The 18,624-nt window shown below is 44.7% G+C and overlaps 1 protein-coding gene across 1 annotated transcript in view; it reads right to left on the reverse strand.

The window, feature by feature from the left end:
* Positions 1-18,624, reverse strand: part of DIAPH3 (diaphanous related formin 3) — a 553,931-nt gene that overhangs the window by 478,017 nt on the left and 57,290 nt on the right. The window contains exons 4-5 of the mRNA XM_030566194.1: positions 13,421-13,525; positions 1,141-1,271 (exon numbers count right to left, since the gene is read on the reverse strand). Of these exons, the coding sequence (XP_030422054.1) occupies positions 1,141-1,271; positions 13,421-13,525 (236 nt within the window). The remainder of the gene's footprint in view (positions 1-1,140; positions 1,272-13,420; positions 13,526-18,624) is intronic.

Below are 18,624 nucleotides of genomic sequence, written 5' to 3' on the forward strand. Positions count from 1 at the left end.
ATTTGTTCTTGTGTCCATATTGGTACTGAGCTTAAATAATTGCTCTCCCTCCCTGGTATTTATCCCTTTGATATATTTATAAAGAGCAATCATGTTTCCCCTCAGCCTTCTGGGAGGACAGCCTTGAAGTGGATACCAGCTGCTCCCCACCCGCAGCAGCCTCCAGGAAGTCCTGAACCAAGTCTGGAGCCATGAGTACCGTGGAGCCACCTTCAGCCTGTCTGAAAGAGCCATCGAGGGCTGGCAGGAGTGGGGCACCGGCCTAACAGGATTGCCTCATGGATTCCAATAAGGTAATTGGGTTGACCCCAGGCTCTACTGCCAGGTCAGCACCAATGCCGTGGACACACTCTCTAGAACCCAATCACGTTGCCTGGGCAAGGGGATGAATTGGGCCTCGGAGCTCAAGAAGTCATTACCCTCCGAAGACCGGGGGGAGGAGGGGGAGGGCAAGGGCACAGACAGGTGCCACAAATGGTCCAACTGGTGCTGGGGGTACAGGAAGCAGTGCCACATGGGGGTGCACCCTCGAGATCTCTGCAACAGCACGACAAAGACCGGTGCCGGGGAGATTGACAACACCTGGGCGAGTTTTGCTGGGAAGCTGCAGCCAAAATATTCCTCGGCCCATGTCAATTCCCGAAGCCCCCATTGGCCTGGAGTGGCAAACCGCAGCCAGTGGGAGCCACAATCAGCCGAACCTGCAGACATAGCAGGTAAAGAAACTGGCCCGGCCTGCCAGGGTGCTTATCCTGGCAAGCTGCATGCCAGAGGTTGCCAACCCCTGTTCTAGAACCAACACAACTACAACACCATTGACATATCCTTATGTAGCATTCAGATGTAGCCAGAATTGACTATTCTTTGGATATAAAAATTGCTTCACATTTTGTCCCTTACTCTTTTCTTGTCTGGAAGAAAATAAGAGCCTATGTAAAAATTAGAGAACCTGAAAAGAAGAATGCACAGACAGCTTTTAAACCAGAACGGCATTAACAGAGATAAATTAAATCAAATAGCATCAAAGTATGCACACTTAAAACTCACCTATTCATTTTATTTAGAAGAGAATTTATTATAAAAACTTTTACTTTTACATTGTTAAACGTTGCAATATACCCTAGCAGATGGAGGAATTACCTGACAGGGTTACTGGTCAAAGAAACCCGTAGAGATTCTAAGCAAGTGACAAGTCTTTCATCTGTTGCTCCAGATTTTAGTTCCAGGATGAATTCCTGTGCTGTAATCTGTCGGCTGCTCTTGAGGCTTCCCTGCAAGAGGAAAGTCACACTTATTCTCTTTCTGGTACACAGTTAGTTTATACAGATTACCCAGTACAATTGCTATTTATGAGAAAACCTTGATACCTGATGCTTAACAAAAAACATTTTAGCAAGTGTACTATAACATTATCCTAAACTGTGAGTAAAACAAACAGGTGGCAATATTTGAAGTTGTATCATACGTTGTTTGAGTTTTCAGTAAATATTTATGACTGCAAATAAACCAAGCAAAAGAATCAGAAAGAACACCTGTCAGTAAGACAAAGCCCAGGTATGTTCAGTGTAGCATGATATTTAAATGAATGTTTTAACAGCATAACAAAGGAAGAGAGAAAAATATCCAGAATGTACCAAAAATACATAATTCAACTACACAATGTTTTACAAGCTGTGAAAACTTGACATTTTATGGCTATTTGTTTCACTAAGCAGAAAAACAGCAGACCTTTTGATTACCTCTTTTAATATCAGAACATTAAAGTACAACAGAAAAAAAGAGGGTAATTATAATGAATCAAGTCCAAGATAATTTTAGTGAAGATACTCAAAATGTAGCATACATGAAAAATGAGTCTGTTCATTATCTTTACAGATCATCTCAAAAAGTTTAAGGTACTGAGAAAAGTGACTGGAATAAAACAGGTGTTGAATCATTAAAACACTGTTTGAACCAGTCCCCTGCGATATCCAGCCCGACACTGGATACTCACCGAAATGCCAGATCATCTGCACCCAGAGGTACAGTACAACTTATTTATAAGTTTTACCTTAAATTACAGTTGCTATAAACCACATAGCACTTGTGAGCACTTAAATAAGCTTACTTTTGTTTTGTTGTAAGAAAGACTCAAGTAATAAGGGTGGTGGAAACAAATTGTTACAATACACAATAAAATCATAAAATGCAAACCTGAGTTTACATTTATGCATACAGTAACTCCTCATTTAAGGTTGTAGTTATGCTCCCGAAAAATGCGACTAAGCAAAACAATGTTAAGCGAATCTAATTTCAGCATAAGAATTCATGCAAATGGGGGGGAGAGCATAGTTTAAGTTCCAGGGAATTTTTTTTCCACCAGACAAAAGACATTATGTACAGTATAAGTTTTAAACAATTTTCAACAGTTTAGTATTGTGCTCAGCAATGAATGATTGTGAAACTTGGGTGAGGTCCCAGAGTAAGAGGGTGGAATATTTCCCAGGGAATGCCTTGCAGCTACATGATGAAATAGCACTTGGCTGAGCCCTTAAAGGTTAATATGCTGCTGTTAATGTAGTCTCATGCTCTACAAGGCAGCATGGACTGAGGCAGGGGAGGAAGGAAACACAATAGACGCAGGGCAGTAGCTGCATACACTTCCTTTAAGTGGTTTAAATTGATTGTTGTTCCCTCTGATGGTTTCCCAAAGTCTTAATATTGTGCAAAGCTAAACAATTGAGTCGCGCATTTCATCAATGGCCAAATGGGATGACAACCCTCCTAGCCCCTGCACAAATGGACCATCACGAGACATCTCCAGATGACTAATTTCTATTCCAAGTATGTAAAACACACTTTCAATATCAATACATTACTCCTTAAATATTACCCATACAGTAACTCCTAACTTAAAGTCATCCTGGTTAATGTTTCCTTATTATGTTGCTGATCAACAGGGAACATGCTAGTTTAAAGTTGTACAAATGCTCCCTTATAATGTAGTTTGGCAGCCACCTGCTTTGTCCACTGCTTGCAGGAAGAGTAGCCCATTGCAGCTAGCTGGTGGGGGCTTGGAACCAGGGTGGACCAGCAGCCCCCCTATCAGCTCCCCATTCCCCTACTAAGTTCCCTGTGCAGCCGCCACCCAGCAGGCTACCAATTGCCAGCAGTTCAGCTGACCCTCCCGCCTGCCATATGCTGCTCCTGCCTTCTGCCTTGGAGCTGCTCCCCAGAGCCTCCTGCTTGTTGTGGGGGGAGAGGACAGAGGGGGACTAATATCAGGGTGTCCCCCTCCCCTCTGCTCCTGCACCCCACTTACCCCATCTTCCATAGAACAGGGAGACACATGACAGGGCTCAGGACGGAGGGAGCTTCCTGGTAACAGCTGCCGTCTCAGCTTGTTGATTAACTTTAAAAGGCAGTGTGTTTAGAGTGGGGTCAGTGTACTTAAAGGAGCAATGCACATCTCTCACAAAGGGTGCGTCTGCCATGCTGTCTCCCCTCTCTCCATTTGTGCTGCCTTGTAGAGTGTGAGGCTACATTAACAATGAATTAACCCTTGAGGGCTCAGTCAATTGCTAGTTAATCTTTAGCAGCAAGGCATCCCCTGGGAAATATCCCACCCTCTGACTTCACCACCTCATCCAAGCTCCACAATCATCTTTGCTGTGTATCAGTATTCAATTGTTTGTTTAAAATTTATTTTTTTGTGTGTATTATTTATTTGATATATATACACACATACACACACACACACACAACACATTTTCACCATACAAAAGTCTTTTGTCTGCTGAAAAAAAATTTCCCTGGAACCTAACCCCCCCATTTACATTAATTCTTATGAGGAAATTGGATTCGCTTAACATATCATTTCACTTAAAGTTGCATTTTTCAGAACCGTAACTACAACGTTATGTGAGATGTATGTAGAGTAACTTCTCACTATGATTATAAATCTCAAATTAGGAGCTCTCTGTAAATCTCTTACATCTTACTCTTTATGGATAAATATCCTATACGGCATGTGTTGGGTACAGGTCTCAGATGAGAAATGTTTGTTTAAAAAATGGAATCCTTCATAAAAGGGATCTCTGTCACAGACATTGTGAGTTTATTTTGTAGGGGGCATTTTGATGTGGTCAGAACAAAACAAAAGTAATTATGATAATTTGCAACATGACAGTGATTCATCTGTCAAAGCCACCACAAGGGAGCAAATGCCAGAACTCAGTTCATTATGGTTTGCTGCATCCCTTTGTCAGATGGCATTTAAGAGGTTCTTGCATCACATTTGCATAATAATGCCATATTTATTCATGCTATCACATTAAATCTACATGAAAACAAATTTTAATGGCCCTTTGAGACAGGGACCATCTTTTTGCTATGTGTTTATACAGTGATTAGAACAACGGGACCATGATCCATGATTTGGGCTCCCAGGTGTTAATGTAGTTCGTATTCATAACAATAAAAGCCAAGAAAACTTATTTGGTACAGTAGACTATGGATCAATATATAAGCCCATATTACTCCTAATAGTAGAAGGAAAAGGGTTGGGAATCCATTTACAGAAGAGCTTTCTGGAAACATTACATTGACAGTCACTGTTCCAAATGCCCATGGTGTGCAACCAAGATTTGACACTGCATGGGATAGGAATTTAAGTAAAAGAGCCTTGAAGGATTTCCCAAGCCATACCTGTTCAGGTAACATACAATAAAAGGTATACAAGTGGTACTACTTTAACACTGTATATTACAAAGAAGAACGGAGTGGCTCCTTATTTGGTTACCAAAATTACTTGTGATTTCTGTGCTAAATTTATTCATCAAGAAGGGAAGTAGTTGTAACCTGTATGTGATGACCACCGCCTTGGCTAACACAACATTGACTGAAGTAGGCACCTCCAAATCTAAATGCATGACTCTACAGCTTGAACTAAGCTTTATAGCTGGAGGCTTTAACAGACTCATCTTCTATGAATTGAGCACAGAGGGCAAGACAAGACATGTAACACACTGGCCAGCAGGGTACATATGCAGCAATTCCTACATTTCAGAGTCATGATGCCAAAATAAGATTGCAATACTTTAAACTAGTGACCAAGTTAGATCATACAAAATGTATTCTCTAGGAACAAAACTATTTTTGAGTCTTCATTTGAGACTCACTGGTAATGAGCAGTATCAAGGAAAGGACAGTTACCTGTTCCGTAACGCATTCTTTGAGATGTGCTGCTCATGTATATTCCACAGTAGGTGTGTGTGCTCGCCATGTGCACTGGTGACAGAAGATTTTTCCTTAGCAGTACCCATACGGGAGGAGCACCACAGTGATCCCTGGAGTGGCGCCTCTATATCGCGCTATAAGGGGAGCCGCGCACTCCTCCCACCCTCGGTTCCTGTTTGCCAGGCAACTCTGACAGAGGGGAAGGAGGGCAGGATGTGGAATACACCTGAGCAACACATATTGAAGAACGTCAGTTATGGAACAAGTAACTGTCCTTTCTTCAAGTGATTCCAAGCTGTATCTGAAGGAGGTGGGTAGGAGTTTAAGGGTTTCCAGGATGCATTACCGTCCTACCAAACCCGATGTCATCCCATGCTTGGGAGACTATTGCATAATGCGAAGAAATGGTGTGGATAGAGGACCACGTGGCAGTTCTACATATGTCCTGGATAGGGACATGAGGTATATAGGCGGCCAACGAGGCCTGAGCTGTCGTAGGATGCACCTTAACGATAGGTGGCGGCAGGGGTGAAAGTAAAATACAGTTCTTACTAGTACAGGTTCCACTCTCTCCTTGCCCCCCGGAAGGGGCGAGGCCTCAGACAGAAGGGGTGGGGCCTGGGGTGGAAGTTACATTTTTTAACCATATTGTCCAAACACAAGCAACCCACCTCTCCTACATACTTCATGGATCCCTCCCATTGCATGACTTAGATAAAGAAAATAAAGCTACTATTACTACCACTACCACCACCACCACCGTCTGTAATATATCTTTGTTATTAGAATAAGCCTGAAAAACTGAAAACTCACAGTCACATTTTTCTCCTTCTCCTCCCTCCTCCAACCAGGCTGCCTGATGCAGCTAGGCTCCAAGTTCCCTCGACCCCTGCTCTCAGCAGGGGCTCCCCTCTAGCTTGGAGCAGGGGAACTGGCTGAGGGAGAAGCCTTCCCAGGTAGCCTGCTGCCTGCATAAGAGCAGTTTAAATTTAGCTGTTCACTGGGTGATCTGAACTTCCCAGGGTTGTTGGGGAAATATACAAGATCCTTAAAGAAAGTTTTGTCAATTTCAGCCTCAGCATTCTGCAGGACACCAACATCAAAAAACAAGAAGAGATCTGAGCCCCTATGTCCTAAGCACATTTCAGGAGTTTAATTCAATATATCACGAGGGTGGAATGAAAACTACTATTTTTTTCAAAGGAGGTCACAATGATTTCCCTGAATATCCAGTTTTCCCCTACAATCCCTTAGTGGTTTTGCCTATCAGGCTATTTGCTTTCCCTGTGAATCTTTAGTTGTTTTACCAAAATTGCTTTGCCCAAAATAAACCCTGATCAACAGAACACATCTTCCCACCCATGTTCTCCATGTGTTTTGTTTTGTTTTTTTAAACAGTAACAGTTCAAAGAGGATCTTCAAGCAGTTTGGACATGACAACCATGATCCTCTGCTGGGGAGGGAATCGGATAGATTTGAACTTGGAAATGCTTCCTGATTTTGACTGTATTTTTTGCGTATTATATTATTGAAGATAACCTCATCCAGGGGGGCAGAAAAGAACTGCTCCAGCTTTGGGGGCACACACATCCCCAACAACCGTGAGTGAAACAAACACGGATGCCAGAAACAGCCCGGAATCCCATGGTTCAGACCACAGTGTGAACAACTAAGTTTCAACTGTTCTTATACAGGCAGCAGGCTACCTGAGGAGGCTTCTCCCTCAGCCAGTCCCCCTGCTCCCTGCTACAAAGCTAGAGGGGAGCCCCTGTTGAGGGTGGGAGTCGGGGGAACGTGGAGCCTAGCCACATCGGGCAGCCTGGCTGGAGGAGGAGAGGGAGAGAAACAAATGTGACAGTGAGTTTTCCCCTTCCAAGCTTTTATTAGCTTTGAGTTTGAACTTTTTGTTATGCAGCCAAAAAAGAGGTGAAAAGTAAGCCAGTACTGAATGCTCCACTTCTTTGCCGGTACACTACTGCACCTTTTTTTTTTTTTTTTTTTTTTTTTTTTTTTTTACACTGGTACTCCATACCGGGCTGTACTGGCTTACTTTCACCTCTGGGTGGCAGGGGAAACCCCTGCCAGGTCATAACACGTGCGTATGCATGAGATAATCCAGCAGGAAAGGCACTGGGTGGAAACTGGTTGTCCCCTCATCCGTCGCAACAAACAGCTGCAAGGATTTCCAGAACGGCCTGGTTCGGTCCAGGTAAAAAGCCAGCACACTACGCACATCTAGCATGTGTAGGCAGCGCTCCTTGTTGGAGGAATGGGGCTTAGGCCAGAGTACCGGTAGGAAAACGTCCTGACCCACATGGAAGGTGGAGACCATCTTTGGGAGAAAAGCGGGGTGTGGGCGAATCTGGACCTTATCCTTCTGGAAGACCATATACAGGGGATCCAAGGTCAAGGCCCTAAGCTCTGAGACACATTGGGCTGATGTGATAGCAACAAGGAATGCTACTTTCCATGACAGGTGAGACTAGGAACATGTGGTCAAGGGCTCAAAGGGAGGACCTGTAAGATGAGATAACACTAAATTTAGATCCTATTGAGGCATGGGGGGCCTAGCATATAGGAATGAACAAGCCAGGCCCTTTAGAAAGCGGGAGATCATTGTGGGAGAAGACTGAGTGGCCCTGTACCAGTGGGTGGAGGCCCGATATGGCCGCCAAATGCACCCTAACTGAGGCAGGAGCTAGCCCTTGGTCCCCTAAAGGACAGGAGGTAATCAAGAATAAGTTGGAGCGATGCGGACGATGGAGAGGTTCCCCGCTCCCTCGCCCACCAGGAGAACCTGGACCATTTGGCCAGGTACATCCATCATGTGGACAGCTTTCTACTTCCCAACAGAACTCTTTTGATGTTCTCTGAATACTTCCCGTGCTCCTCATCTAACCACAGAGCAACCACGCTGTCAGGTGAAGCACGGCCAGGTTTGGGTGGAGGAGGCATCCCCCTTCCTGGGAGAGGAGATCCAGGCAAAGTGGCAGCCTCCATGGGGGAGCCATTAGGAGTTGCAGGAGGGTCCCGTACCAGTGTTGTCGGGCCCAATCCAGGGCTATGAGGATAACCTGGGTCCTGTCTGCTTTTACTTTTTGCAGGACTTTGCCTATTAGGGGGAAAGGTGGGAAATCATAGAAAAGTTGGCCCAACCACTGAAGAAAAAAAGCATCCAAGATCGCCCCCCTTCCCACCCCTCCCCTGGCGTAGAACTGGGAGCCGCGTCAGTTCTGGTCAGTTTCAAAGAGGTCGAACCGGGGAACACCACACTCCCGGAAGCTGTAGGATGACGTCCCAGTGGAGTGACCACTTGTACTGGTGAGAAAAAACCCTGCTGAGCTGATCAGCTCGCACACTGCAGATGCTGGGTAGGTGGAATGCTCGCAGGGAGATATTGTGGGCTATACAGAACTCCCACAGGCTCACGGCTTCCAGGCATAGGGCCGAGGAGCACGTTCCTCCCTGTCAGTTGATGTAATACATCTCAGTGGTATTGTCCATGAGGTGTCCGCTGAAAGTTTTGCATACCAACCGTATTGCCCTGAGCGCCCTGGAGTTTATGTGTAGGGATAATTCCGAGGCTGACCACTTCCCTTGTCTTTGAATGTTCCCTATATGGGCCCCCCAGCCCAGGTCCGAGGCATCCAATACCAGTTCGAGTGAGGGGGAGATTTCTCAGAGGGGACCTCTTACAGCATGTTGCACAGGAGGGACCACCACTGAAGGGCAGCAACTACCTGGGACGGTATCATGACAACCTTGTCCAGCACGTCCCAGGCCTGGGAATACTGGGAAGCCAGCCAGAGCTGGAGGAGCCTCATTCTGACCCTGGCGTGGCGAACTAAGTAATGCATGCCACCATATGCTTGAGGATCTGAAGGCACGCCCTTGCCATCGTCACAGGGAAGGCCGTGACTGAGGAAATGAGACCTTTGAGAGTCTCAAACCTGTCTCTGGGAAGAGAGGTTGTGGCTTCTAATGAGTCCAGTAGCGCCCCTATGAATTCTATGTGCTGAACCAGAACTAACATAGAATTGGTCTCCTTCACTACTAGGCCGAGATCTGCACACATGGACAGGAGAAGTCCCATCTGAGCCTGCACTTGGGACCGAGAGCCGCCCTTGAGAAGCCAATCGTCCAAGTACCGGAAGATCTTTACTAATTGGGAGGCTTCCCTGACAACAGGCCTGGTGGCCCCCGCAAAGAGTCAAAATTGCCTCTTTTCCTGCCTTTTGCCCTTCAAGGGGCCTGGCCGTGGGGCGCCCAAGTGGGACTGACGTTGGGACCTATGGCTCTGTTTCCTCGGTCTCTTGGGCGAGGGCTCATATCTGCTCCTAGCAGAGGGAGCTGAAGCCTGCAGCCTGGGCTTGCCCTTTGCCGGAAGGACATACATGCCCAAGGTTTGCAGGGTGGTGTGGCAGTCTTTCATCCCATGCACGTGGACATCAGTTTGGTCTGCAAACAATGCTTTCACGTCAAAGGGAAGGTCCTGCATCAAGGACTGGGACCCTGCAGATAGTCCAGACAGGAGAAGCCACAATGCCCTGTGCATGGATATGGCGGAGGCCATGGAGCGGGCTGCGGTTCTGGCCATGTCCGACGCTGCCTGGAGGGCTGCTTTAACCACTGCCACTCCTTCCCTACCAGTGCCCTAAACTCCTTTTTGTCCCACTCCGCGAGGAGAGGTTCAAACTTTGGTAGGGACCCCAGTAGGTTGAAGTCATACCAGCTCAGTAGGGCTTGATGGTTGGCCACCCTGAGCTGGAAACTTGCCAAGGAATAAACCTTCCTGCCAAATGTATCCAGTCTCCCAGCATCCTTGTCTTTGGGCGTGGGGGTGACCCTGACATTCCTGGTGGTTAACTGATTCCACCACCAGGGAGTTAGGTGTCGGATGGGAATACAGGTACTCGTGGTCCTTAGCCGACATGAAGTATTTCCTCTCCACTTTCTTGGAGATGGGGACCAAGGAAACTGGGGTTTGCCACAGGGTAGTTGAGATATTGGCTACCCCCATAAGAGAGGCAGGGCCACCCGGCCTGGTGCTGAGGACAAGAGCAGATTTAAAAGAGTCAGATGGCTCCTCTATCTCTTCAGCCCGAAGCTGGAGATTGGACGCCACCCACTTAAGGAGCTCCTGGTGAGCCTTCAAGTCCTCCTGTGGGACGGGCGGTGGTGCTGTTATGGCCTCCTCCAGTGCCGATGAGGGGACCAGCACGGTGCCTAGTGCATCAGGGGGTACCGGTGGGTAGATGCAGAGGTCAGAGTCCGGGTGAGATGCCATCGGCTTGAGACTCTGACTTTTCTCTCTGCCGAGGAGGGGAGGCCGAAGGAGCCTGGGACGTTCTGGCCACTGAATGAGATCTCGCCTGGGCAGGCATCTGTGGCCATGGTGACCATTAACACCATTGCCCCTGCTACGGTGTACTGTGCTTCTGACCACCTTGGGGGATGGGCGACGCAGTTTGTTCTTGCTGAGCTGCACGACGTGGAGATGGGCGGCTGGGTGCTGATGCTGAGGTCACCATTGATCGTACAGTACTGTAGGAGCGGTGAGCGCGATAGTGCCTACGGCAGTGCCTTCTGCGTGACCGGGTCCTCGACAACAAGGATCAGTACCTGTCCGAGGTGCTGCTCCTGTACTCACCCCGTGAGAGGAGTCCTGTGTGCGATGCCTGGTAGAACGGGAACTTGAGTCGGAGCGTCAATGTTGGTGGTGTCGGAATAGGCTACAGTAGCTGTGACATAAGGAAGAGTATCCGTAGCGCCTGTCCCGGTGCCTGTGTCCCTGGTCATGAGGTGTGGAGGAGCCAAGAGGTTTCCATGCAGGCGGCGAGCCTGTCAGCCTGAGTGGAGTAGATGGCTGGCGCAAGCTCTGGGAAGACCACATCAAGCGAGGCAGCAAGCAGTCCTCAGAGCGGAGACTGTGCCGCATCAGGGAGATCTGCTGTGTTCCCAGTGGCAGCTTCCCTCGAGATCAGGGGCCCGTCTCGGGCGGCACCCTGAGTACCGGGAAGGTTAAGATGTCACGCACGTCCTGTGCAGCCTCCGCTGTTGATGGCATCCTCATCGCAGGGGAGGCATGCGTGGATGGGATCAGACTGCTCCGCTCAATACGAGTCGGAGGCCTGGGTCCCCAGGAGGATTGCGGGTTGCCCAGCTCAGGTCCAGCCTCACGCCTTTCCTTCTCTCAGCGCCCCTGAGTCTTCCCTTGTTTCTTTGAGGGGGAGCAGTGCTGGCTAGTGGAAGGGATTTCGCTCCGCACCAAAGAGGCAGTGCCAGGCGTCGAGTCTGTTCGGCATGCTGCTGCCGGGGTCAGCGCTGATTCCATTAGGAGAGCACAAAAGCTTCATTTCCCTCTCCCTAGTCTGCGGCTTGAATGATCTACAGATCGTGCAGTGCTCACTTGCGTGAGTTTTGCTCAAGCAGCGGTGACATTAAGTATGCAGGTCACTTTGTGGCATACAACTGTGACAGGAGTCGCATGACTTGAAGCCCTGGGGCACAGGGTGTGCCCCAAGCCCAATCAACTAACTTGAGAAACTATTAAACTATTGGAACAACTGTACTATGAAGGCTAACTAGAGAAGCTGCAGCAAAGCTGGAGCATGAAGTTCTGACTACCTTTACCAGTGGCAAGAAGGAACTGAGGGTGAGGGAAGCACGCAGCTCCCCTTATAGCGCGATATAGAGGTGGCACTCCCAGGGTCACAGCGGTGCTTCCTCCGTACGGGTACTGCTAAGGGAAAAACTTCCAGCACTGATGCACATGGTGAGCATGCACACCTACTGTGGAATACACATGAGCAATCACTCATAGAAAAATTACTATTTCATTCCTCTCTTGGGTCACTAAATGAGAGTACCCAAAAATTTTCCAACACAAGTACAACTTGTGTCACAAAAACTAATTCAAAATGTAGAACTGTTCCACACTGGATTCAGTTGAAAGACTTTTCTAAAATCTTCAAACATTTACTTTACTTTGAAATCTTATGTTTCATCTAAAACATCAGTTAGGTTTTGCTATGTGAAATAGGGTGGCTGTGGTAGATGAAATTCCGTAACGACAAATGTAAAATAATTCCTACTCGTGTGCGTTGTTTCAAGTAGTCACAATCCTTACTAGGGTGCCAGTTGGTTCCAACAACTCAGAAGAGAAACTCTAAACCTCAATGAAAAACTTCTGCTCACAGTGCAGTGGTGGTGAAATGGCAAACTAAGTGTTAAGATGCTTAAAGAAGGGAGTGGAAAAATATTGAAAATGTCATTTAGATAAATCAGTGATACAACCTCACCTGGAATACTGTGTTCAATACTGGTTACAAAAAGGAAAAAATAGAAATAATGAGGAGAGACTGAGTAAAAGGAACAAGAATGACTGGAGTATGAAAAATAGCTGCTATGAAGAGAAACTGAAAAGAATCGATTTACATTGACGAAAGGATAAATAAATAGTGACATCATAAAGGTACACAAAATAAACAACACTACTGAAAAAGTGGATCAGACATGTATAGTAACCTTGTCAATTCTATAGTAAGGGTCATATAATTAAATTGAAGAGTGGCATACTTAAAAGTGACATGGAATTTTTTTTTCCACAGAATGCACAGGTAGTCTGTGGAACTCATGGCCTCAATAATCACTAAGATCAAGAACTAAGTAGGATTCAAAATAAAAATTCAACATTTGTGTGTCTATATGACCGCTATTAGACATAGAATACTAAGTTAGATGGACCCTGGCCTGTTCCAGTATGCACTTTCGATGTTACTAAACCCTGCACAAATTGAAAGTAACAAACAATACAGAACGGAGTATTATAGTCAAGTGTAAAGGATGAATGAACCAACAAGTAAAAACGAAGTTGTTTTAAAATAGTACTGCAAAGTAACACTACAACTGAAACTTCACATGTTTGCAAGGGAACTTGTTTTCCCCAACTGACAGTTATACCTTTACCTTACAGGATAAACTCGGCCCAACATATACAGACAACTTCAACTGTTACATAAAGATGTAAAAAAAATTAAAATCTGACCCTTTAGGAAATTTGCATTTAAGGATTGATATTAGTCCAAAAAATTAATAGCTCAATTAGGCATTATCTTCCCTCCAAACATACATGTAAAAGTAGTAAGTACATTAAACTTTTCATAGGCATATTTTTGGTGTATTTTAGAAGTGACATACTTACAGCCTTCGAAGCAGTACTGATATATTGCATCACCATTTCTTTTTTGGTATTGAAGTCCTTTTCTCGCAATGGTGTTTTTCTGTCTTCATTTAAATTCATATCTTCCTACAGAAAAAAATTGAAAAAAAAAGTTGTGTCTGACAATAAGGATCTTAATGAGGTCCTACACTTTGCTGAGTAGGTATATATGAACAATTAAATGTGAAACTTAAGGAAAAAACCCTATATAAAAAACAGAATACTAACAATGAGAAAAACTGAAGAAGAATCAAATACAAAACATCCACTTAAGCAATTTAAAACCACGAAATAGGGAAAAAAGGAGAGAGCAAAATATAAAAAGTTTAAAATTAAAAAAGTTTTCTTTTATTTAAGGAAAATGTGTCATGATTTTACCCACTCTATTTGGCAATTTCAGCATCACCATACAGAATAACCTTAGTCGTGTAGGGAATTTGCAGTGCAGCAGCACTAGCAGTCTAGTAGTTCCAATTTAATCTCATCCTAGGAATCGCATGCAAAATTGACATTTCATTGGATCCAGTGCTGGGGTGGGAGACCTATATTTCAGATAGATGCAAACAGCACAGTCATACTACCTCCTCCTCAATCACGCAAAATTGTAAGGCTCTTGCAAGAATACCACAGAGTTGGAATCATATGCAACAAAAATCAAGACTGCAATATCAGTCGTTTTGGAAAATGTAAAAAAAAATATCTTTGCATCTTTTGTAGAGCAAGCATCACTGCCTTTTGTTATTCCTGTAATTAGACACCCGAATTGCAAACATCATGTGCAGTTCAGTGATCACATAGCAGCTTTTTCTCCCACACCTGCCTCTGTCAAGAGTATTTCAGCTTATTTTAGGATGCAGATCTTGCTACTAACATCCATGCCTGTCAGTGACCATGAGATGAGATTACAGTACTGCATCCAGGTACATTTTAAATACTTTTGAAAACTGAAGCTGGTGCATAACTTGCTACAAACAGAGTTTCCTGTCATGAGCTCATTTTGATAGTGCTCTGGGAAACTGTACTATCTACCTGTGAGTTTCCGCACATAGTTTTAAGTTACTGATTTGGTCTATGAAGGTGACTTAGCACCTGCCTATGTTAGAGGCAGCCTCACTCTGTCCCATATTATCTTATCCTTTTATATTGCAGTATCTAAGTGCCTTCCACATAAAGGTTTTGCAGCATTTTCTAAAGCTCTAGCTTCACCTAAACTCATCTGGAAATTTGGTCTATAGCCAGATTTCCCCCCAGCCAACAATTCTTTGTTCCCAGTTCTCACACACTTAATCCTGGGATCTGGAATCTGCACTATCCTAGAAGGATGCAGCATTGCAGGAGTTCATACCTCAAAATTTAGTCTTTAACATCACTGAGGCTCGATCTGTTGATCCCTTTGATATTAAGACAAAAGCCTTAAACCAGAATCAGAAGCCGACTAGGGAGACAGTAGAGCAGTAGTTCAACCTATTTACCATTGTGGACCACATCCAATACTATCTGTATGGACCTGAGAATGTCACATGAGCCACAGCCTGCGGGCCGAAGGTTGAGAACCACTGCAGTAAAGGGACTCGAGCACTGGCCTGATGTGCTCGTTGCTGCCTAAACCATGGAGAAGGTAGGCAGCCACATTTCTTGCCAGCTGGAGCTTGTGATTTGTCATCTCCACATTCAGATTCAGATACAGTGAATTACAATAATCGGGCCTTGAACTGACAAATGTATGTATGTCTGTGGCCAGGTCCTCAGCTGGGAGCAAGTTATACAGACACCTTACAGGCTGACTGTGAAAGGAGACATTTTTAGATGTTGACACTACCGGGTCATACAAGGCTACTGAGGACTGCTGCAGCTATTTTCAAATTTAACTCATGAGATGGATCCTCATCAGTTCAGGCAAGGTGACTGCTAGTCATTCAACAACTGCCCCAACTTCAAGATTTACTCAGCCTAATCAAATAACCCACATCTCTGTTGGTCCTTCAAGACATGCTGCGAACCAGTCTGTTCTCCTCGGCTTTTAGGAAAGGAGAGGTGCAATGAGAGCTACTATTTTGTGATATGGCAGGAAGTAAATATTTGCTTTTCATTTTTTTTTTATTCAGTGAATTGTGCGATGTACATAACCATATTACACCCTAAGGATCTAACAATCTAGTGCAGTGAATGGGGTCTTTTTTTGAGACCCCCAAAAGCAGTACACCAAAGGATCTATTTGTAATCTCATTTTTGTCCTACCCTTGATGTTTAAAATATTTAGCCATATTTCCATGCAGAACATAACGTCCAAATAGAGTTAAAGTTACTTCTCATTCAACACACTTTCCAGAATAATATATTCTTTAAAGGAAATGGTACCAGGAACCATTCAAACTAGGGTTGGGTTTTTTAAATTTTTGTTGGGGGTGTAGGTGAGGGTAAACATCATTTTCTTTTCATGTTACATATGTTGACAATTTCACCACCACCACCACCACCACCACCACTCCCATAACCGCATTGGCCATTAGGGCACCATCATTGATGAGCAACCAACCAATTGTCTCCACTCCGATGATTGTGTGTCAGGGCTTAAGTCTCCACGAAGTCCATTCCTGAACATTCTTATGTTGTCAATCCATCTCTTCTTCTGTCTACCTCTTCTTCTCTTCCCCTATATTGTCCCTTGGAGAATGATCTTGGATAGGCCAGATGATATGTTTTACAGCCGTACCACTTCAGCTTGCACTTCTTCACGGTCGTCAGGAGGGCTTTATATGGCCCAGGTCACTGGGTGATGATATTGCGGAATTCTTTATTAGTGACATGGTCGAAGTAGGAAATGCCCAGGATTTTACAAAAGCATCTCATCTCTACTATCTGTATTTTCCATTCAAGTTCTGCCGTAAGGGTCCATGTCTCGCATACAAAAAGAAAAATGGAGATAACCAGTGTGTGCAGCAGTTTCAGCTTGGATTCCAGGGAGATGTTCTTGTTATTCCAAATTGGCTTTAGCTTTGCCACTGCTGCTGGTGGTTGCACAGTTCTTGCCCAAATTTCTGCTCTGGATCCTTCATCAGCGATAGTTGCCCACAAATACTTCAACTGTTTCACTGTCTCCAGCTCTTGTCCATTGATAATGATATGTGAGCTGATCCTATCGCTTCTGTTGGTCATCAGCTTGATTTTCTCTGCACTGATTTCCATTTCATATTTTGCAGAGCTTTCATCCAATCATTTCATAAATTTGGCAAGTTCATCTTCGCTGCCTACCAGGCCATCAATGTCATCAGCGAACCAAAGATTTGAGATTGTTCACACCCAGTGCTGACTGTGCATACATGATCTTTTAGGGCATCAGTCATTATGCACTCCAAGTAGATGTTGAACAGTGTGGGCAAAAGAAGGCAGCCTTGCCAGACTCCAACAGAGGTGCAAAACCACACTCCTATTGTGCCATTGACAAGAACTGAACTCCTGGCATTGGCACACAGTTGTTTAATGGTAAGAATAAGCTTATGACCAACAGTGTACTTCTTCATGGCAGCTCAGAGAGCTTCATGCCATACTCTGTCAAATGCCTTCTTGAAGTCAACGAAGATGTGGTAGATGTCCTGCTGGTGTTGTAAGTACTTCTCACATAGAAGATGAAGGTTGAAAATCTATTCTGTGGTACTTCTTCCATCATGAAAGCCAACCTGTTCTTCAGCTATGATATTCTGCTTGTGGCTTCAATCTTTCAATATGACTTTCAACATCACTTTGCTAGGATGGCTGATCAAGCTTATGGTCTGGTAATTTTGACACAATAGAAGGTTGCCTTTCTTACGCAGAGTGTTGATTAGTGACTTTGTCCACATGGAGGGCCAATCAGCGGTCTGCCAGATCTTGTTGAGTACATCTATTACTATTTCTCCTCCAAATTTCATTAGTTCAGCTGGGATGTAGCTTTTCTATTCTTGAGTGATTTCACAGCTGTATCTACTACTTCATGCAGTATTGGAAAGTCATCCTCCTCTGTTGAATCTGGGCTGCCTAAGACACTAGGATCTCCTTTTGTCTGGGGATTGTATAGATCAGAGCAGTAGTTTGTCCACCTACTGAGGATGTCCCTTTCTTCTGTAAAGCTGTTTCCTTTTGTCTTGAATTGCATTAGCTGTGGTCCATCTTTCCTTCAACAGATCTTTGACAACCTGGAAGGCTTGTTTGCTACTTTTATCATTGATATACTTCAATTTTAGAGCATTGATTTTCAATCCATATCTCCTTGACCAAATTGTCTTCTGAGTATACTTTAGACTGTATCCAGCTGTTCTTAGAAAAGGAGAATTCTTCTATCCTTTTATAATGCTCAAAATGCCACTATCTTGATATGCCAAATAGAGCTGGTCCACAAAAAGATCTTAGACAAAAAACAAGATATCTTATCCTGACCTGATACTTATCTACTCTCAAAGCCAGGACACCTGAGAACTAAGCTAAGTAAGTTGCAGTCGGTACAGAATCTAATCAAATAAACAAAGTCTTGGGTCCCACTGAGAGGTTACACACAGAGAGCAGAACCTAACTCTCCAATATGGCAATCCCAAATTCCATCCCCTTTGTGATGCAGTCTTTCAAAGAATCAGACAACTTTTTGCCCTTGACTATGCTACCCGTGAAATGAGGCTACTCGTGCATAGGAAAAGCCTACTGTTCTTGTATTATGCATCCTCTAAGGGCTGGTTAACAGGGCTTCTATTTCTTTGACCATGGAATGCTGTTCCGGAAAGAAAGACTGCTGAGCAGAGATGGGATCCACCTATCGAGGAAGAAGAGTATCTCTGGATCAGACTAGCTAATCTAGTGAAGAGAGCTTTAAACTAGGTTTAACAAGGGCAGGAAACAAAAGCCCACAGATAAGTCAAAAACATGGAGACCTGGGAGAAAGGTTGGAATCTGGGGGGAGCATGGCCAATTATATCAGAAACAAGGCAAAGGCGAGAGAGAGAACATAGAGGGGAAATCAAATCAGTATGTTAGATGCCTGTATACTAATGCACCAAGTACAGAGAATAAACAGAAGAACTAGAAATGACAGTTGGCACCACAGAAACTTGGTGGGATAACACATGAGTGTAATATTGGTATAGAAGCATACTCCTTGTTCAGGAAGTATACACTTAGATTGAGGTTGAGATGGAAATAGGAGACACTTGTTGAAAATC

The sequence above is a fragment of the Gopherus evgoodei genome, chromosome 1 (genome assembly GCF_007399415.2).
Source record: "Gopherus evgoodei ecotype Sinaloan lineage chromosome 1, rGopEvg1_v1.p, whole genome shotgun sequence".
NCBI classification, from domain to species: Eukaryota; Metazoa; Chordata; order Testudines; family Testudinidae; genus Gopherus; species Gopherus evgoodei.